At 46.2% G+C, this 22,405-nt stretch overlaps 1 protein-coding gene and 1 pseudogene across 6 annotated transcripts in view; both read right to left on the bottom strand.

Moving 5' to 3' along the window:
• Positions 1-8,334: 8,334 nt before the first annotated feature.
• On the bottom strand, positions 8,335-10,940 carry LOC126384273 (uncharacterized; annotated as a pseudogene).
• Positions 10,941-13,538: 2,598 nt separating this feature from the next.
• The window catches only part of LOC126384323 (BCL2/adenovirus E1B 19 kDa protein-interacting protein 2-like), a 38,360-nt gene continuing 29,493 nt past the window's right edge, over positions 13,539-22,405 (bottom strand). For 3 of the 6 annotated variants that reach the window (XM_050035316.1, XM_050035315.1, XM_050035314.1), the window contains exons 12-14: positions 20,546-20,632; positions 19,658-19,756; positions 13,539-15,084 (exon numbers count right to left, since the gene is read on the bottom strand). In XM_050035316.1, coding sequence (XP_049891273.1) covers positions 15,060-15,084; positions 19,658-19,756; positions 20,546-20,632 — 211 coding nt within the window. In that variant the 3' untranslated portion in view covers positions 13,539-15,059. The remainder of the gene's footprint in view (positions 15,085-19,657; positions 19,757-20,545; positions 20,633-22,405) is intronic. The other 3 variants (XM_050035319.1, XM_050035317.1, XM_050035320.1) reach the window with 1 other exon arrangement.

The raw sequence follows: 22,405 nt of genomic DNA on the forward strand, positions 1-22,405 counted from the left end.
ACATTTAGATTTAGATTTAGATTTAATATTTTGATTTAACATTTAGATTTAGATTTAATATTTAGATTTAACATTTAGGTGCCACATTTAATATTTAAGTTTAACTATTTAATATAACAAATATTGCTGTAAATGTGGTAAAAGGTGACGTTAAAAAATTCACAACACTTTTTTAAACATTGTTTGAAGCTAAATGTGGCAAAATGTTGATGTTATTTTCAGCGTGAGGCACTTCACAAACGGCACCCCATAGGCTACATCATCAAACCCTGATGACAAACGGCACCCCATAGGCTACATCATCAAACCCTGATGAATCACTGTTAATGTCAAGGATCCTTCCGAACTTACCGAGGACTGAGTTCTTCTTTCATAGAAATTCCAAGGAAGCATGTGTGTATCCTCAGTGGGTATAAAATCCCCACAATGCTTTGGACACTATTGGGCCTCTTCATTGAAACGTGCCAGCGGAGCTCGCCAGGATTTAGATAAATATGTCATTTATTGAGATTAATGACTCCAGGAGTTTTTATCATACAAGCATGAAAAAAATATCAACAGAAAACCCATAATTTATGCTTTCCAATGTGTCCACTGCCGAATAATTATATTTTTAAAATAATCTATCTATTTTTGGGCGAAATCGTGGTGAGAATGGCCAGAGTGGACACATTAGAATATCCTGCAGGTCAAAGCATTACTCACTTGACCTGGTCTCACTCGTGAACAGCTCCTTTTGCATATTCAGTGAAAAGAGGAATTACCCCTCCCACTGCCAACTCTTCCAAAAACAACAGGACTCATTTTTAGATAGCCATTTAATTGTCCAAATCAGTGGAGCAGATGAAACTACTGTTATATTATTTGGCGCTATGGACGCTTCATATCCAGGTCTATTCATACACTTGTGAGTAAAGCATATAAGAGGAGAGGAGAGGGCTCCGTCTTATCTCTTCATAAACTAAAGTTATATCATAGGCGTTTCTAGCCCATTTTTGGGGGTGCTGAAGCACCCCTAAATTGAATCCCAGCACCCCTAAAATTTGAGAGATTTTTTTAAAAATTCTTTTACTGTATGTCCCTTTTGAACAAGCTAGAAAAGTGTCAAAACCATACAGTATTTGGTTGAAATGTAATATTTTAACAACAAAAATACAGCAGCAGCACTCCCCCCCCCCCGCCTCAAAAATGGTTTGATCCACCCCATCACTCCCACCTTTCCCCGACTCGGGCTCTGAGCGCTCTATCTGCACAGAGCAATGCGCTGCCTTCCAAAGTGGGTGATATGCAGTACTGGTCTAAGTACCTGGCTTAAACCAGGATATGTGGCACATTTCTTAACTTCTACCACTCAATACCAACACATTATTATCATTACCAGTCCTCATTTTTGCTGCATTTAATCGTAGATCACTGTTTATGTTGTTACGTAGGAGTTAGCTGACGTTTTTTCTAGCTAGGAAACGTTACAGGCGGTCAGTACCACTGTCCTCTCTTTTAATTGGAATGAGAGAAGCTAGCTGTTGTGTCATGTGCATGTGTTAATATTAAAGCCAAGGTGCTACTGACTAGCTAACTGACTGGATGCCCATTAACATTATAAGTCCTATTGTGTGTGTGTGTGTGTGTGTGTGTGTGTGTGTGCATACGTTGTACCATAGGCAGGGTTGCCTCTCCTTTATTATTTTATTATTATTATTTTGTAGATTTCAAGCCATTTTCTTTTTTTGAAGTGTATTTTTATTTATGTATTTGTATTTGTATAATACAGACAAGAAGGAAAAAGGCAGAGACAAACATTGAAAAAGTCAATTACTGTTAATGTGTTAATGTTACACGTTGTGCATTGCATTTCAAATAAAAGTCCAAAAAATAAGCCCAAGGTTCATTTTTGGTATTTTTGGTACTCACTATAGGGGGCTGGTTTACTCCAGAAACATACATACTGTTTATGTGTATGTTGAGGAGCTGCTGTATCAAAATGAGTTGTCTTCCCCCAGAAATTAGGGTTACGATATGTTTCTTTTATGATTCCAATCCATTCCTCTTTTGCTGTGGCTCAGCATTTAAATAACCTTTATCAGATTTGATGGTTTAGTCACAGACTTTCCCAAAAAGTGTTGTGCTTTTCTTTCACAAATGTGGGAATGAAATTGAGTTGAAATGTACAAAACAGTGAAATTTATCTTGCCTGGCTGGGCAGCTCTCTGGGTGCTCAGCACCCCTAAACCTCTGATCCTAGAATCGCCCCTGAGTTATATAATAACATAACAATATACTATTTATCGTGTTATACGGTGAAATGTTTCACCTTATTACGTGAAGTGCAACACACACCGCCGCCGTACGCCGCGCGTCAAAACGCCCGCCTCCATTATATTCTGTGAACCAACCCACACTGGCGCCGGCCGACGCGCCGCGCCGCTCTGCTTCAGCCCACTGCTTATTTCCAGCGTGGCTGGCACTCATGGTGGCGCTGCGAGAAAAGCCTTTTATGTACGTCTCGTCTCGTAGGATCAACTCCGGTTGTTTCAAATTTTTAATAAGACGACTTTGTTAAGAAACTCACCCGTGAAATTCAAGTTGTTGTTGCCTCAAAGTTTTTCCTTTTCTTCTTCTGTTACTAGCAGTTGGCAACCGTTGGCAACTAGTGTAGGTACAGCCACCTAGAGGGCTGGGGTGGGAAATACATGTTGACGGTGCCGCTGCGCGCCGCTGCCAGTGTGTGTTGGGGGGCGGCCCTTGACGGCCACAGCGCCGCGCCGGCGGCGGTGTGTGTTGCACGATATTGTTTGAATGACTGCGCCTTTGCCCCCAGATTCCACCAGATGCGTGTGGGCTGCATCGTGCTTCCACCGGCTGCAGCTGTGCTGCGTTCCGGCTCCAGCACTGCTGCGGCGCTCCGGAGCCCTCCGCAACAGATACGCAGGACTTCTATTTTTGCCGGACGCCAGAGCACAACGTAGCAATTCAGGGGGTGATCCCTATGTTTTCAGGGTTCTATGTTTCCCGGGTTCTATGTTCCCCACTTAACCCTGCAAAAAAGCTTCTATGTTCCCCGCTTATACAAAAAGGGTTCTATGTTTCCCGCTTATACAAAAAGGGTTCTATGTTCCCCGCTTATACAAAACGGGTTCTATGTTCCCCGCTTATACAAAAAGGGTTCTATGTTCCCCGCTTATACAAAAAGGGTTAAAAGGGTTCTATGTTCCCCGCTTATACAAAAAGGGTTCTATGTTTCCCGCTTATACAAAAAGGGTCCTATGTTCCCCGCTTATACAAAACGGGTTCTATGTTCCCCGCTTATACAAAAAGGGTTCTATGTTTCCCGCTTATACAAAAAGGGTTCTATGTTTCCCGCTTATACAAAAAGGGTTCTATGTTTCCTGCTTGATTGAGCGGGCAACATAGAACCCGGGAAACATAGAACCTTTTTTGTGTAAGCGGGGAACATAGAACCTTTTTTGCAGGGTTAAGTGGGGAACATAGAACCCGGGAAACATAGAACCCTGGAAACATAGATACGCTCCCCAATTCAGCATGGAGCAGATCATGCGGAGCAGGAAGTCGTGCACAGAAACAAAATAAAACATCCGGTTAATTTTCAAAATAAAATACCGTGTTCACGGCGGATCATATTTCCCTGCACTACACCTTGAAAACGTCATAATGGGCGGAGGCAGGCCTGAAGTCAACAGGTCAGAGGTTTTTCAGACGTCATTTCACCCTGTTGACACCATGGACGAGGAGATGTCAGTCATGGAGGTGCACCGAGATGTCTTCCTACTACTCCTCTGGTTTTGTGGTCCTTGTTATATCGCGCGATTATGTGTGAATTTGCAAGATCTCGTGGGTCCTCGTGACTCCCGCTGTCCGGCAGAGCTGCAGCGCTCCGCACAGCAAAGGCAGCCGGTGGGTGTTGACGGACGGCGGAGCACGCAGCAGATAACCAGCGCAGCCATTCCGCAACGGACACGCATCCAGTGGAATTCCGGCGTTACAATCCTCAACACAGCAACATGTGAAGTGGGCCGAACCCGAACCAAATTTTTTTGATTTTTTTCAGCAGTGTGATTTGCTTATTTCATTTCGGTTAGTGGAATTATTAATCGGACTCTTCCACGTTCACGCCAGCCACCAACACCTGTGTTGAATCGACGCTGTAGGCTCCACGCCAGCCACCAACACCTGTGTTGAATCGACGCTGTAGGCTCCACGTCAACGTAGAGCCTATGCCGTAGCCTGACGTGCACCTCCCCAGAACTGTAACTACGCGTCGCCATGATGCAGACCTCCTGTCTGTCGCTGTATACTGACACCATTTCCCTCAGTGGAAAGGGAGCTTGTATTTACTTTTAGTTCGCCGATAAAAAACAATAAATTGTTAAGACAGTAAAGCCTCCACTAAAATAGCATTTTAAGTCATTTGTGTGATTTATCCTGCAGGGATTTAAACTACGGGATTTATCCAGGTTTCATATGAGCAGAGGAAATCTCCGCTTGGCGCTAGGCTAAGTTATACGATGTAAAATGCCAAAGGCTTGTGCTGATAATGTTAGCATGTTGTATTTGTTTGGAAAACGTGTAGTGTGAAAGTTGTTTTGTCGGTGAACCTTGTGAGTTGTAATGGAGCCAAATTGTGTGCCGTTACCTTTGTTAAATTGTTGCTGTTGTCCCTGGTTTTATATGAGAAGAGGAAAAGATTGCTGGCCGCTAGGCTGATCAATACAATGTAAAATACCATAGGCTTGTGCTAATAACATTAGCATGTTGTATTTGTTTAAAAAACATGTTTAGTACATGACATTTGTTCTGTCAGTGAACTTTGTGAATTGTAATGGAGCCAAATTGTGTGCCGTACCTTTGTTAAATATTGCTGTTGTCCCTGGTTTTATATGAGAAGAGGAAAAGATCACTAGCTGCTAGGCTAATTTATACAATGTAAAATGCCATAGACTTGTTCTAATAACATTAGCATGTTGTATTTGTGGGGAAAATGTGTCCAGATTAACACAAGTGTTTGTCTGTGAATGCTGGGAGTTGTGAAGCTGATTTGAGTACTTGTGTTTAAAATCATCCCTATTAAGCCATGTTTAATGTGTGTTTAATGTGTGTTTTTAATCAACTAAATTTTACAGCACTTCACAGAAACCTCTGCCACTGACTTGTGTTTTGGAGGTGTAACTGCAGAGTGACACGGACATAGCACCACAGAAGTAGAAATATTCACAACGGCATAGGCGAAGTGCATATATAGGGTCTACGCACAACCATAAATCCCCTTTTAGCACTCGATCTCTGCTGTAAATCACGTTATTTTAAAAATCTCATTACTTGGCAGTGGACACATTGGAAAGTGTAAATTATGAGGTTTCTGTCAATATTTTTTTTTTCTTAGATGATAAAAACTCGTGGAGACATTATTCCAAATAAATGACATATCTATCAAAATCCTGCTGAGCTCTGCTGGCGCAGGTTTCATTGAAGAGGCCCCGCCTTCACCTCCAGCAAATCGTGTGCAAAGCGTGTGGGAGTTTTTACCAGCTGAGGGTCCACATGTGGATCCTTCTGAAAGACGGACTCAGTCCTCGGTGAAATCAGGAAGGATCCTTGACATTGGAACAGTCCTTCGGCGGGGGTTGCTGACGTAGCATCCTTCAAAGTCGGTTGTTTGAGGATCCTTCCAGAACCATACAGTAATCAACCCTGCAGTATAAATCACCGGCTCTCCTTTTCAGTCCTTGCCAGATTGTTGTGTCTACCACTGTGGTACAGTCATGCTTCAGGCCTCAGTTGAATTGTGAATTCAGCTTAGATTTTCCTGGTGTATTTTTTCATGAATACTTACCTTGTGTTTTCCTCCATCATAGGATCACCGCCTACCTATCTGCCAGCCAGTTTGACCTTCTGCCACGCTCCCAGTCACCCACACCCCTCCAACCTTGTTTTGCTTCCCTGCCATCAGCTTCCATCCCCTGTATTTTTCCTTACGGCCACATTCATTATCCTGGCAAAAAAAAACTCAGTTTTTACCACTCTCTTTCTGAGTCTGTGCTCTGCCTTTGGGTTCACCTTGGTGATTGTAACAGTTTTGTTTTACTGTCCTGCCAACCTAATTGTTTGTTTTTCCCGTGCCACCCAGAAACAGTTTCTCCGTCCACCATCCACCATCTGCCCGATTCCATGTGAACACAGCATGCACACACACATAGGCTATATACAGTTTGGCAATAAAAGAGGTAAATAAAGAGGAATCTTTTTTTGTTTTCCAGGTGTTTTTATGTGAACGTGGATCTTTCAGCTTGAGGAGTTTCCATAGTCTGCATGTTCCACTTTATCCTAGGTGTGACCTGCAGTGTGGGTCTCACACTTCTCTGGTCTTGACTGGAACACACACACACACACACACACACACACACACACTACCACACACATTCTGGTCTGTGGGTATTTCTCAAAGTCAAGGATCCTCCAAAGGCAAGAGTCCTTCCTAGCATTCAGTGAACACACATTGGAACAGGCTAACAAGTGTCCCCAGGTGATCGTCTTTAACCCTTAGCAGACTGAGGGTGTTTCGGGGTACTGTGATAATTTGGCCACTCTCTAATGTTGTACAATTTTAAACAAATGGAGCAGTTTTCTCAGAGTCACGTGACTTTTAGGGTGAATACATTTCTGGATCATATTTAAGAGTAAGGAGAGTATTGAAGTAAAGACAGCAGTTGAAAAAAGTTCAGTCATTTACAGTATATACACAGACTCATAAACAGAATCACTTTGTCATTTGAAAGTGGTCCATATTTTATGTGTACTACAGTAATATGAATAGCGGACCTGATCTGATGAGCCACGCTGCTGACTACACTGACTGTACATGTTACTGCTGCATAATCCTCCCAAATATGTTCACCTAAAAACAAACAAGTTTTTTTCTAATGTGATTTCTGTGGCCGTTCTCACCACAATTCCCCCTAAAAAATGCACCGATTGAAACCAAAAGAATGAGAACAATTATCATGTTGTTATCATGTGAATAGTGAGGGGGTGGACACTTAGCGCTCCATCTCTGCTGTAAACGATTAATTTACAAACCTATATGTTTAATCTAAATCACGTTATTTTAAAAATTTAATTCTTCATACATTATGAGGTGTAAATTATGAAGTGTCATGCTTGTATTATAAAAACTCCTGGAGACATTAATCCAAATAAATGACATATCTATCTAAATCCTGCCAAGCTCCACTAGGGCAGGTTTCATTGAAGAAGCTCTTCATTTCCAGCAAATTGTGTGCAAAGCATTGTGGGGATTTAATACCTGCTGGTGATCCACACGTGCATCCTTAAAATTTCTCTGAAAGAAGGACTCAGTCCTCTGTGAAATTCGGAAGGATCGTTGACATTGGAACAGTCCTTTGGTGGGGGTTGATGACGTAGCATCCTTCAAATTTGGCCGTTTGAAGATTAGTACTGCTTCACTAATTGGTCACTCACAGGAAAAACAATATTCGAATCTATTGAATCTCTCTATAAAAAAACTCTAAAATTTTTTGATAGAAAACCACTCTCCTACCATCACCGCGACATCTTAGTACGTCACAATCTTCTAAGCTTCGACAGTTTCACCACTTTTAAACTTGCATGTTCTGATCTTGAATGGACTTGAAGATGTGATTGTCAGAGAAATGGTTATGAATGGGATGGTGATGAATGGGGGAGTGCAGATTTGCAGATGAATGAACGGGATGGAGATGACGTCATCTGAGGGATGACGTCATCTGAGGGTCGGACTGGGTGAGGTGTAGATGTGGGCGGAGAGACTCAGTGTGGGGGCTCCGTCTCGTGTTCTGATGAGCCCGTGCTGTTAGGAAGCCCCCCAGTCGATGCCTAGAATGAGATGAGGAGAGGTACACAGCAGATTGACAAGAGAGAGGAACAGAAGGGGAGGGAGGGTGGGTTCGAGAGATCTGACAGGCCTGTGGTAGAGCTGTGCTGGTATATATATGTTAGTCAGGTGATTAGAGGAGTGGTTGAGGCGTGGTTCTGCTCCTGAACCTAAGTTACACAATTAACTCCATTTCACTAGCAAGGACCACGCCACAACGATATGCAGTTTAAAGATTTAATAAAGATGTGATTGTCAGAGAAATGGTTATGAATGGGGTGGTGATGAATGGGGGAGTGCAGATTTGCAGATGAATGAACGGGATGGAGATGACGCCATCTGAGGGTCGGACTGGGTGAGGTGTAGATGTGGGTGGAGAGACTCAGTGACTGGGTGAGGTGTAGATGTGGGTGGAGAGACTCAGTGTGGGGGTTCCGTCTCGTGTTCTGATGAGTTCTGATGAGCCCGTGCTGTTAGGAAGCCCCCAAAAGAGTCTGGTTAAGTGAGGCTTAGTCTGTCGTGTGACGGAGATCATTGAGGTTATTGTGGATGTAGGTTTGATATGCTTGTGAAGACCAGCGGCCGAGGACCTGTATGACTTGGTCTGAAATTCCTGATCTGGCGGCTGAGGAGGCAGCGCCGATGAGGAATGAATGGCAAGAGTAGTGATCTGATGAAATTCCGTGAGATTTGCCAGATGAGGATTTAATTGAATATGGTCTCTGAAAACGGTGGGATTGGTGTGGGATGGACATCCGAGTCTGGAGCCAAGCATCTGAATTTCTGGAAAGAGAAGCGGGAGAGTGAGTCAGCGATGGCGTTGTGGTGACCGGGAATGTGAGATGCACGGAGGATGAATTGATGCTGAGCGGAGATGAGAGTGAGTCTGCGGGTGAATGCCATGATGGCTGGGGAACGGGAACGGCCTTTATTGATTATATCTACTACTGCTGTGTTGTCAGAGTGAATACTGATGCATTTTTTAGACCATTCGTGCCCCCAAATTAGAGTGGCGATGATCACAGGATACAGCTCGTACAGAGCAGACGAGGGAGAGCGTGACTCTGCGTCGAGGGACTCAAACTTGGAGGGCCAAGCGGCAGCAAACCACCTCTCCCCATAATACCCGCCGAAACCTACAGAGGAAGCCGCGTCCGTGTAGAGTTGAATGTCCTTGGGATGAGTGATGAAGTCATCGTAGAAGAATGAGATGCCGTTCCAGGATGACAGAAATTGCTGCCACGTGCGCATTTCCATTTTACAAGTGTCGTCCAGAACCGCGTGGTCGTGGAGAGAGGGAATGGATCAGTGGCGGCTGCTGGTCTTTCAAGGAGGGGAAGCTCATTTTCGGCCTACATCATAAAATGTGTCCGTTTATTTATACGTAAATTCTACCCTCTGGGGCTGCTGCGCGAGGCTAGTGTGACCGCCTGTGAGTGCTTTGGGACGGTGGAGCGGCTCACAGCAGCACCCGCTGCTCGATGGGGACAGTAACTGCAGAGCGACAGAAGTCAGAGTCTCCAAACACAAGTACAGTCTCCACTAACACCAGAAAAAGATGCTAGATTTATCGCTAGTCATTTTTAACAAAGAAAAAGTCACTAAGAGGATTGGAAAAGTCTCCAGATCAACTCGGAACAACGGAATGAAACTTGAAAAATGCTCCGGTGGTGGTTTATATTTCAAGATCGCTGATTCGCTCATTTCGCTGTCAATCAAAAAGGGATTCAGCCTCAGACAGATCATCCAATCATCATGCAGAAGCCCAGCGTCCAGGCCAGCCGAGGCCAGCCCACTGCCCCATAGACCCCCCCGAGACGCTGAGCGTCCGATGGGCGGGACAAAACCGAGCATTTATCCAATGACTGTCTAGTTTCGCTGCAGTGGAACAACCCACTCTATGCTTCCCCATTGAAGTCTTTGGACGCTGAGCTTCCACTGTTTAATGCACTGTGACGCTACGGGAATGAATGAGAAGAAAGTCGCGTCAGTGACCTGTGATAAGTAGCTGATTCTGAACAAAAGTTGAATGTGTTCTAGCACATATTTAGTCAATGAAATGTAAACACAACAGTACATATTTGACCACTTATTTTTTGACATTTTAGGGGAAGCTGAGCCTCCCTTGCAGTCTCAGAGCAATCGCCACTGGAATGGATGCAGCTTTGGTCAGCAGTTGAGAAAGAAAAGATTTTGCCTGTGGAATTATGCGGATGGCATAATTGAGGTGCCCGAGGAGAGCGAGCAGCTGGCGTTTGGTGCACCTGTCTGTCAGGAGATAATTAGACAAGAGCAGCAAGATGCGTTGCACTTTCTCCAAGGGCAGTGAAGCCTGGAATGCCAGTGAGTTCAGAGTGATGCCCAGAAACTCGATGGACGTGCCAGGTCCTGAAGTTTTCTCTTCGGACAGAGGGACGCCGAGGTCGGAAAATGCGGACGTAAGTGTAGTGAGTCCGTGGCGAGGAGGTGAGGACGGAGGAGTCACGACAAGAAAATCGTCAAGGAGATGAAGCACATAGGGGAGCCTGTAATTGTTGGAGAGGATCCAGCATAGAGCCTCGGATAAAGAGTCAAAGATTTTGGGACTGCTCTTGCAGCCGAAAGTGAGGCGCACGGAGAAGTAGTAAGCCCCCTTCCAGCAGACACCAAAATAACACCAGAAGTCAGAGTGAATGGGCAAGACCTTGAATGCGCTGGTGATATCAACCTTAGACAGCCATGCCCCATGTCCCGCCAGATGGATCAGTGCCATGGCGTGGTCAATGGTGGCGTACTGCATGGAGAAATCCGGGCTAGGAATAAGGCTGTTGATGCTCGGGATGTCGGAGCCGTGTGGGGAAGACAGGTCAACGATCAGCCTCTTTTTCCCCGAGTATTTGCGTGTGGCGACACCGATGGGACTAATACGGAATACAGAGAAAGGAGGATGATCGAAAGGGCTTATCATAAATCCCTCAGTGACCTCTTTTGCCAGTAACGTGTCGACAGTGTCGGGCTCAGTGAGAGCGGATTGAAGATTGTGACACTTGTGGGAAGAATCGGGAAGCACCTCCATGCCCGGGTGAAAACCGTGAGTGAAGCCAGAGATGAGAAAATCAACAAACTGCTTATCAGGGTGATCACTGAGAGCAGCAGCGAGTGCACGTACCTTGATGGGCGTGCCGTGGTGACGTTCTAGTCATGCTGCTGTGTTGGTGGGATTGTGGGGGCAGGTGGTCCTGGCGTGAGCGCCCCCGCAGAAGGAGCAGACGTGCAGGAGGCGGCAGCCGGACGAGTTGCAACCCCACTGATTGAAATTATTGCACACCATCCTGCCGCCCTGATAGAGGATCGGCCGTCCTCGCTTGTCGACACCCTTTGACACCGGCACGGTGACAGTGGGACGTGCGTCCTTGGCTGTGGGGATGACAGGAGGAGGAGGTGCAGCGGAAGACAGACGGTCGAAGATCGGGGCATTGCGTGGAGTGGTGGGGCGGGAGTGCGGTGGAGGAGCCATGATAGTGCATGCAGAGGCCGGGTGAGAAGGGGCGCCGCATAAGTCACAGGAGAGGGAGGAACGAGCTGCGAAAATGTGGCAGTATATTTCAGAATCGAGGACCCCCCAGTACGTCCCCTGATTTAGCTGCTGCAACCGGCCGGCTGCTTGTGCAGCAAAGTGGACATGGTAGCTATAAAATCCCGCCACCCCGAAACGCAAAGCCATGTCCAATACGATGGACAGATAGTCGTCCAGCTCTGATCGACGGTAAGGATAAGCAGAGCAGATGACATCGCGAAAGAGGGAGAAAGCTAGAGCAAATTCAACAATAGTTAAGTCTTTAGACCTGGCTGGCAATGACTACTTTAATAGAACTGGACCGAGGACAGTCTGCAGCTCCTTGGGTTGACTACCGTCGAAAAAGGATGGCTGAATGAGCTGGGCTAGGTCTACATAATTACCAGACAATATTTGCTGGCGCAGTGAGTGCGAGACGGGTGAGGGGCGGTGGATGGCAGAGGCCGGCAGAGCCGGTGGTGTGGCTGTGGCCAGAGTGTAGACGGCAGCAGAGGAAAAAACATTAGGGTGTTGGGGAAGGGAGGGGGTGGGAAGGAGTAGGGAAGGGGTAAGGAGAGACACGTCGGAAAGAGAGTGGAAGGCAGTGAAACACCTGTCGGAGGAGCCCCTTGTACTGCAGGACGGGGCTCCTGGGCTGCGATGCCAGCCAGAACAGGATAGTTGGAATGAAGGGTAGAGGAAAGGGATGTGGGGATGGAGGATGTGTGTGCACGGGGTGAGAGTGGAGGCCTGCGAGACAGGGCGGAGAAGAAGGCAGATATAACGCGTGACATATCTGCATCAGAGGGAGCAGGCACAAGGGGTGATATGACCTGACCCCTGGCTGGGGGAATGAATGAGAGAGGCTGCTCCAGCTGGAGTGGTGGAGGTGCCGTGACGTCACCGACGGTGACGCTGGCGGGAGTAAGCCCTGGAAGGGAAGTGCGGCCAGCTTGGGAGAAGGAGCTGTGGTCTCGGGGGCCCGGACAGCGGCTGAATAGAGCTGGAACAGCCTGGACTTATTGTCGCTGCGGTGGAAGGGGATGTTTTTTGCCCTCAGGAACCACTGGAGCCGGGCGATGGTCCAATCCCTTATGTCGGGCTCTTGTTGTGGACTTGGAGATGGTGGAGATGGTGGAGATGGCCGAGTGGAGCGCGACGGAGCGCTGCGGGAGAGGCGAGGTCGACTAGTCGCTGCACTACTGCGGGAAGGAGGAGGAGGAGAAGACCGCCGCTGGCTCCCACGGTTGTGGACGCGGTGTCGATTTCCCACCCGTGAGGACGGAGGAGAGGAGGCCTGAGACCCACTAGGAGTCGGGGCGATCTCGTTGATGGAGCCCAACGGAGAACCACGGCGAGGCCAAGAGATGTGGACCACAGAGCGCAGCCGGCTCCCCTGGGAGTGTCGGCTACCGGCAGACTGCTGAGACGGAGTCAGAGGATCACCTGGCTCAAACAGGGAGTCGTACAAGTCGTCGGAGTTGGACCCGGACAGGTTGACTTGCAGCACATGATCCATCTTTGGTGAGTATACGAAAAAACACACTTGCTGAGATACGTAGGGTCGCCAATGTTCGAGAGATCTGACAGGCCTGTGGTAGAGCTGTGCTGGTATATATACGTTAGTCAGGTGATTAGAGGAGTGGTTGAGGCATGGTCCTGCTCCTGAACCTAAGTTAAACAATTAACTCCATGTAATACCAGCTCTAAAGCAATCTCAAGAGGAGACTGTGAAATTCCATTTAGACGCACTTCCTTTTCACAAACTGTTCTGTCAGTCAGGGGCAGTAAAACCTGGAATAGTCTGCCAATCTCAATAAGGGAATGCTCTACCTTTTCTATTTTTAAAAGGCACTTAAAAGACTGGCTCAAGTCCAATCAGATCTGTAACCACTGTTAATTTAATTTAATGTATAAAGCGCCTCTGTGGTCATGTGCAGTGATATGGGCACACTAGCACTTTAGTATGACTATTGCAGCACTGAAAAAAGAAATATATATATATATACATATATATACACACACATATATATATACACACACACATATATATATATATATATATATATATATATATATATATGTTCTTTCTTTAACTCATTTTTCAATCCATCTCAGCACAACTCCAACAAAAATTCTGTACAGGTGTTTGCATTGTTGCAACCTCATTTTCCATACACACCCCCGACAGACTCCTCCTCCCTAATTTAATGTAACTTTAATGTAACTCATTTTATTACACCAACAGCTATTAATGTTTATATGAGCACTGCAGCACTTTATAACCTTACTCATTCATATCCATTCTTTCTATACAGCATAACAAGAATCATAAACAGGACTTTGCATTGCTGCAGTCTCATCTTCCATCTACACATTACTTACAGTCCCCCACTCAAACTCCTTTTTGCACTGTATTTTATTGCACAGAATGTTTTGGTCTTGTCTTGTACTGTATATGCTTTTGACATTGTTGATGGATTGACCTGGGGTCATGTGCAATAGGGTTTATGTGCAATATTATGATATCCCTGGTCACCTCTGGTGTTGTCATGGGCTACACTTGATGTATTTTCGAATGTATATTGTGCACCTCTTGTGTCTTCTGTATTGTGTCTACGTGGTTGCTATGAATTTTAACTCTGTCTTTTGTCGCTGCTGCTCACTACATTTTTACATCAACTTGCCTATAGGAATAACAGATGGAAATTAGCCGTAGGCTACAATCTGGCGTATTTACATACACTCATGTATTTGTTCATTGATATGCATGTCCCTATTTCTAAATTTAAAAAAAAAAAAAAAAATCTTTGACTTTGAGAAACACCCTGTGTTCCTGTTTATTGAGTTTCCTCAGCAGCTACCTCACTTCCTTCCTGTCAACCTCCATTTCCTGAGCAGCCGCTTGGTTCATACTGGCCAGACACACACACACACACACACACACACACACTGTTCTTTATAAATGACCACAGTGTTTCCTCGTGCGCACGCGCGCACACACACACACACACACACACACACACACACCGCACACACAATTAAGGTGTTCACAGGTACCAGCTCTGATCCAACAGACTTCTTAAAGCGAAAAACACTCACTGTGATATAACATATATAAATATACAGTATATTCCCTGTACAGTAAATATGGAGCTACAGATGGTTAGCTTAGCTTAGCATAAAGACCAGAAACTGGGGAAAAGGTTCTGCTCTGTTGGAATGTAACAAAATCCACCTCCACCTAGTTTTAAAGAAAAAAAACAAAAGGGAAGATATCTTTCATCTTACAAGATATTAGGTCCATCTTAAACAAAAAGAATTCACTTCTTGTGCAAACAAGATCATATCTCATGCACACAAGATAAAAAAATACTTTTCATGACTTTGCTCGCCCCGATAATACATTGTGACTCGGTGGTATTTACATCACTTCATGCTGTTGTTTCATTACACTGCGTTAGATTGCATAGATTTTAATAGAAATTATAATATTTGCTCAAGTTTTGTTCTGATACAAAGTTATTAAAAAACAGTTCGAAATGTTTAACACTTAATAAAGACAGAGGGAGCAGCAACACCCAGTGACATCGAAGCTCCACCTGATGACAGGGAGATAGGATCCAGGCGTTTTCAGTTTCACCTGGTCAGACTCCGGTCATACCTGCAGGGAGCAGAGATGACATCATCAAGTTCATTTCAGCGTAAAAAGATTTTTTTTTCTCTTAAAAATCAAAGTTAGAAATTAACCATATTAACGAACCTCTGAGCAGGTTGAATATATCTTGATAAAATGACAGTCTTTGACATTTTCTTCAATATGTTCCTTTCATCAGACTACAACCCAAACAGAATATTCCAATAATTCTTTTTAACAGCTGGATCTTTTCATCAAACTCCAGTTTTCTTAACCCATTTAATCCCAATCAGTTACAATGGTGATAGCAAAAAAAAAAAAAAAAAAAGTTTTCAGTTATAAAGCTCTAAAAATGTTACCAAATGATGCATCAATGCATTTCCAGCGAATATTGAAACAATAAAGGGTCTATCTGAAATATGTGCAGTGTCACATGTTTAGTGTAAACTGTCACATGACCAGAGCTGTTTACTTCCTGGTTGTACCATGAGACCTGGATGGCTGCATCAAAGCTCCCAAACAAAAGGTTAATTGAAAGGTTTTTTAGGATGCATTGTCTTTAAGGTATCTGGTACTGATATGTGCATTTGTAATTACTCAACTTTGTTCAGTGGGGTCACAGAATTAGTGAACATGTTGACGGCAACAGTAGTGACTGGTGGGATAAGACGGTGCATCTAAATGTACATGTTCTTATACACGTACATAATTCTTATTCTACCTAACCTCCTACTCTTCTTTTCTTTTTTTAGGTTCACTCTGAGCGAAGTTTTGGATATGTGGGATCTTGGTGATGGCCCAGACCATGTGTACAACCTAACAGTTGTCCCTCAAAATAAAAAAAATGCGGCCTCAGTGATTGTGACAGCGATGGGTCAGATATAGACTATGAGGGGGAGACAGGTTATTTGCCAGTCAGGCTTTTAAATTCATATGTTGAACTTACGCAAACAGATCACGACAGGAACAACTTTATCAGTGATTATAACCCATGACCTCCCCCTCCAGCTGGTTCTAAATCTGACCATCAAAGTGGTCCCAGGGGAGGGACCAGACTAAGAGCGATTCAAAGACCTCGATGAAACCTCACCCGGTATGGGGACACCGGGGCCTCCTCCTGGAGCCAGACCCGGGAGGAGAGCTCACCAGCAAGCATCTGGTGGCCGGACCTTAGGCCATGGGGCCCGTTCAGGCTCAGCCCGAAGAGACAACATGGAGCCATCACCCACCACCCGCAGGGACAGCAATCGGGGTCGGGTGCATTGTGTGCCGGGCGGCAGGCAGGGACGGGGCCCTTGACGTACCAATCCCTGGTGTCGCAGACTGGCTTTTGGAGCGTGGAATGTCACCTCTCTGGTGGGGAAGGAGCCAGAGCTCGTGCGGGAGGTGGAGTGGTACCGACTAGATATAGTTGGGCTCACCTTCATGCACAGCACTGGTTCTGGAACCAAACTCCTGGAGAGGGGCTGGATTCTCGCTTTTTCCGGAATTGCTCAGGGTGAGAGGTGCCGGGTGGGTGTGGGTATACTCACAAGCCCCTGGCTGAGTGCCGCCGTGTTGGGGTTCTCCCCGGAGAACGAGAGGGTCGTCTCGATGCGACCGCGGGTTGCAAAGAGAAGGTCTCTGACTGTTGTTTGTGCTTATGCACCGAATGGCAGTGTGGAGTACCCGGCCTTCTTGGAGTCTCTTGGGGGCGTCCTGCCAGGGGTGCCGGCTGGGGACTCCATAGTTCTCCTGGGGGACTTCAACGCTCACGTGGGCAATGACGGAGAAACCTGGAGGGGGGTGATTGGGAGGAATGGCCTGCCTGTTCTGAACCCGAGTGGTGCTTTGTTATTCGACTTCTGTGCGAGTCATGGACTGGCCATAATGAACACCATGTTCGAGCCCAGGGAGGTTCATAAGTGTACCTGGTACCAGAACACCCTAGGCCAAAGGTCAATGATCGATCTTGTGGTCGTATCAGCAGATCTGCGGCCGTGTGTCTTGGACATTCAGGTGAAGAGAGGAGCAGAGCTGTTAACTGATCACCACCTGGTGGTGAGTTGGATCAGATGGCGGGGAAGGCTGCTGGACAGATCTGGTAAACCCAAATGTGTAGTGAGGGTGAATTGGGAACGTCTGGCTGAGGACCCTGTCCGTGGGGTCTTCAACTCCCACCTCTGGGAGAATTTCTCGTGCATCCCGGGGGAGGTTGGGGACATGGAGTTTGAGTGGGCCATGCTCAAAGTCTCCATTGTGGAGGCAGCTGCTAGGAGCTGTGGTCAGAAGGTTGTCGGTGCCTGTCGGGGCGGCAACCGAAGAACCCGCTGGTGGACACCAGCGGTGAGGGAGGCCATCAGGCTGAAGAAGGAGGCCTTTTGGGTCTGGCTGGCCCAGGGGTCTCCTGAAGCAGCAGACAGGTACCGGCTGGCCAGAAGGGCTGCAGCTGTGGCGGTCGCTGAAGCAAAAACCCAGGTGTGGGAGGAGTTCGGGGAGGCTATGGAGAAGGACTTTCAGTTGGCCTCAAGGAAGTTCTGGCAGAGTGTTAACCGACTCAGGAAGGGAAAGCAGGGCTTGTCTCAGGCTGTGCTCAACAGAGAGGGAGAACTGCTGACCCGAACTGGGGACATCGTCGGGCGGTGGAAGGAGCACTTTGAGGACCTCCTGAACCCGGCCATCACGTCCACTGTAAACGAGGCAGAGCCTGAAGACTCAGGGGAACTCTCGCCCATATCCCTGGCAGAAGTTGCTGAGATAGTTAAAAAGCTCCCCAGTGGCAAGGCGCCGGGTGTGGATGAGATTCGCCCTGAGATGCTGAAGGCTCTGGGCACTGTTGGACTGTCTTGGCTGACACGCCTTTTCAGTGCCGCGTGGAGGTCGGGTACAGTGCCTGCAGAGTGGCAGACCGGGGTGGTGGTCCCCATCTTAATAAAAAGGGGACCGGAAGGTGTGCTCCAACCATCGGGGTATCACATTGCTCAGCCTCCCAGGTAAAGCTTACTCCAGGGTGCTGGAAAGGAGGCTCCGACCGATTGTTGAATCTCAGATTCAGGAGGAGCAATGCGGATTCCGTCCTGGCCGTGGAACAGTGGACCAGCTCTTTACCCTTGCGAGGCTGCTGGAGGGGTCGTGGGAGTTTGCCCATCCAGTCTACATGTGCTTTGTGGACCTGGAGAGGGCTTACGACCGCGTCCCTCGGGGGGTCTTGTGGGGGGTACTACAGGAGTACGGGGTACCAGGCTCGCTGCTACGAGCCATCCAATCCCTGTATGACCAAAGTGAGAGCTGTGTCCGCGTACTTGGTGTACAGTCGAACACGTTCCCGGTGGGTGTTAGCCTCCGCCAAGGTTGTCCCTTGTCACCAATCCTGTTTGTGACTTCATGGACAGGATTTCGAGGCGCAGCCAGGGGGTGGAAGGGGTCCGGTTTGGGGACCTCAGACTTGCATCTCTGCTTTTCGCAGATGATGTGGTTCTGTTGGTTCCATCACATCGTGACCTCCAGCATGCACTGGGGCATTTTGCAGCCAAGTGTGAAGCAGTTGGGATGAGAGTCAGCACCTCCAAGTCTGAGGCCATGGTTCTCTGTCGGAAACCGATGGATTGCCCTCTCCGGGTTGGGGGAGAGTTACTGCCTCAAGCGAAGGAGTTCAAGTATCTTGGGGTCTTGTTCACGAGTGAGGGTAGAATGAAGTGTGAGATGGACCGGTGCGGCTTCTGCAGTGATGCAGGCGCTGCGCCGCTCCATCGTGGTGAAGAGGGAGCTGAGCCGGAAAGTAAAGCTTTCGGTTTACTGGTCCATCTACGTCCCAACCCTCACCTATGGTCATGAACTCTGGGTAGTGACCGAAAGAATGAGATCGCGGATACAAGCGGTGGAAATGAGTTTCTTCCGTGGGGTGGCTGGGCTCAGCCTTAGAGATAGGGTAAGGAGCTCGGACATCCGGAGGGAGCTTGGAGTAGAGCTGCTGCTCCTTTGCGTCGAAAGGGGTCAGTTGAGGTGGTTCGGGCATATGACTAGGGTGCCTCCTGGGCGCCTCCCGCTGGAGGTGTCCCGGACACGTCCCACTGGTAGGAGGCCCCAGGGCAGACCCAGAACACGCTGGAGGGATTACATATCTCGTCTGGCCTGGGAACGCCTTGGGGTCCCCCAGAAGGAGCTGGAAAGCATTGCCGGGGAGAGGGATGTCTGGGATGCTTTGCTCAGCCTGCTGACCCCGCGACCCCGCTGAGTTGTAAATGTGTTAATAACTGAGCTGGGATATATCAGAATTTTGATGACTGCATAGGAGATTATGATAATTCAGTCAATAAATGGTAGATACAACACATCATCCCACCAGTCACAATTGTGACCGACCAAAAAACACTTTTTCACCTAGTGTTCCATGAAAATTAAAAAAGAAAAAAAATATTTTTGATTATTTCAAAGGGCTATCAGTAACAGATTGGATAGTTTTATGTCTGGGAAATTTTTTTGAATTAAACAGGATAATATTCCTCAAGGAAACAAATCTCTGATGATTCAACTTCACCATTTCATAAACATCTATTTGTTTTCTCTCCCTTTGTTGTGACCGTTTGGGTGATGAACTGTACTTTTAGATCTATACACTTACTGTGTGACACAATCTGGGATCTGCACGTGCTCAGTGGGGATAAAGTGAGAGAGATCCTGGAGGCTGTTGACGAACTGGAGCTTCCTGCTGAACTTAGAGCTGAGGAGGAGGAGGAAGGGGGGGTTTTGATAACCACGGGAAAAGAAGAAGTGAGAACGTTAGTTTGGTTTGATTTGTCACCCAGTGGTCAGAGTAAATGTCTGTATTGTAAGTTTCTGCAAAAGCTACAAAACCACCTGGTCATGTTTAGGAAAAGATCATGTTTTGGCTTAAATTCCCAGTTTGGGGTCACAATCACGGGCAGCTGTGGCTCAGGAGTCAGAGTAGCTCGTCCACCAATCAGAAGATCGGCGGTTCGATCCCCAGCTCCTCCTGTCAGCAAGTCAAAGTATGCTTGGGGCAGGATACTGAACCCTAAATTGCTCCTGATGGCTGTTCTGATAGTGTATGGCTGCGTGTAAATGGTTACTGTTAACCCGTATGGTAGTCTCGGTCACGTGTGTGTGACATGTAGTGTGTAAGCGCTTTGAGGGGTCAAGAGAAAGGAAGAGTGCTATACGAGTGGAGTCTGGCTGGAAACATAGTGATCTTTCACTACAAAATAACTGGTTTTGTCATTTGTTGATGTTGAACAGTGGTCTGCAGCTTCGCAGGCGTCTCTCTTAGGTGTGACACCATACGCCATCCCCTCCACCTCCTGATGACGAAGTCAGCTCATATACTACATCAGTTTAGAAATACTGATATGATACACAGGAACGTACAAATGTAACAGACAATGCCAACATTTTGTTCTAGCGACTGGGCTGCTGACAGAGACTGACTGAGGAGGAGGAGGAGGACGACGACGAAGAGGAGGAAGAGGAGATGGAAGAGGGGGCAGCAGACCTGATGAAGGGTTTGATGATGGTGATGAGGGCTTTGATGTACCAGGTGGGATGAACCACGTAGAAACCCTTCAGGTTCTTCCTCAACCTGCACACACAGACACACAAGTGCACACACACACACACACACACACACACACACACACACACACATACAGTACCTGATTTATTACTGCAAACTGAGTACTTTACTTTATACTTCCACTACATTTATTCGATGCTTACTTTTTACATTAGAAAAAAAACACATAATTGGCTCCATTTACATCCAACAAACTTCAGCATTAAAATTCTCTTTACATGAAGTCATTAGTGATAAAAAAACATATCAATATTCCATAATGATATCACACAGACACATTCTGCACAATGAGTATTTCTACTTTGGTATTTTAATTATCTGATAATACATCTGTACTTTTACTTAAGTGGCATTTTGAATGAAGTGCTTCCTCCTCTGCTGCCCTGTGTAGTTATACTCTCAGTCCTAAAAAACTCTTTATTTTGCTTCAACACGTCAACACAGCCTGCCATCAGATATCACTGTGCTCACTTTATGTAGATGATAAACTGAGGCTCTTTAACGTCTTCATTAAATTCAATAAATTAGAAAAATGTGATGACACACATTTGTTCATATTTTTGTATTTTGTAACACTGTGAGGCCAAATGTTTGAATCATGTTTTACGGTCAGAACTGAGGAGTGGGAAAAAAAATCAGTGAAGATCTAACTCCCCCTACTGGACAGAGACTGAAACAACACCTGACAGGGGAGAGAGAAAGAAAGAAAGAAAGAAAGAAAGAAAGAAAGAAAGAAAGAAAGAAAGAAAGAAAGAAAAGATGGAAGGAGGGAAAGAAAGGAAGAAGGGAAGAAAAGAAAGGAAGAAAGAAAGGATGGAAGAAAGGATAGAAAAAAGGAAGGATGGAATGAATGAAAGGAATGAAAGAATGGAAGAAAAGATGGATGGAAGGGAAGAAAGACAAAGAAAGAAAAGAAGAAGATTTGATTTTCTTACTCCTGCTCACACAGCCATTTTAACTACAAAATAGACTTTAAAAAAACTACAGCAGCAAAAAATACAGAAAAATACCAGAACACCAGCAAAACCACACCAGGACTGTATCAGAAGTTGAGAACCAAGGAGTTCTCCCGCACAGAACCAAACACCTCCTGCATCCCCCAAATGTTGATAAAAGCGTTCATCAGGCCGTAAAAACAAAAAATCCACCCTGAACCGAGCTGCCAGCATCCCCTTTAACATCCTGACTACATCCTGTGACCCCTGACCCCTCACACGGTTGTTCTTTGTTTCCAGCTAGCTTGGCCAACCCTGAAAGGTAATTAATGAATAAGATAAGATAAGATACACCTTTACTGATCCCATAATTGAGAAATTCCAGTGTTACAGCAGTCAATGAGAAAAGAGTCAGATTAAAGATTTCAAATTTAAACTTAAAAAACTTAAATAACTAGGCATGCAAATAAGTACAAAAATACAAGAGACGGCGATAAATAACAATAATAATAATAATAAAAATAATAGGAAGTGGATAATAATGAGCAGCAGTGAATGAAAATGACCAGTGGATAAGGTGCAAGTGATTGTATGTGCAAAAACAGCAGACAGCTGTGGTGTCCATAGTGTCAATAAAGTGTCCATGGTCCAGTCTACTGTGAGCAGTGCTGGTTATGTAGCGTGACAGCAGCAGGCAGGAAGGACCTGCGATAGCGTTCCTTCACACACTTTGGGTGAATCAGTCTATCGCTGAAGGAGCTCTCCAGAGCTTTTATCTCCTCCTGCAGAGGATGGGAGTCATTAGTCCTCAGAGATGACAGCTTGGCTGTCATCCTCCTTTCTC

This window comes from Epinephelus moara, chromosome 22 (assembly GCF_006386435.1).
Source record: "Epinephelus moara isolate mb chromosome 22, YSFRI_EMoa_1.0, whole genome shotgun sequence".
Taxonomy (NCBI): Eukaryota; Metazoa; Chordata; class Actinopteri; order Perciformes; family Serranidae; genus Epinephelus; species Epinephelus moara.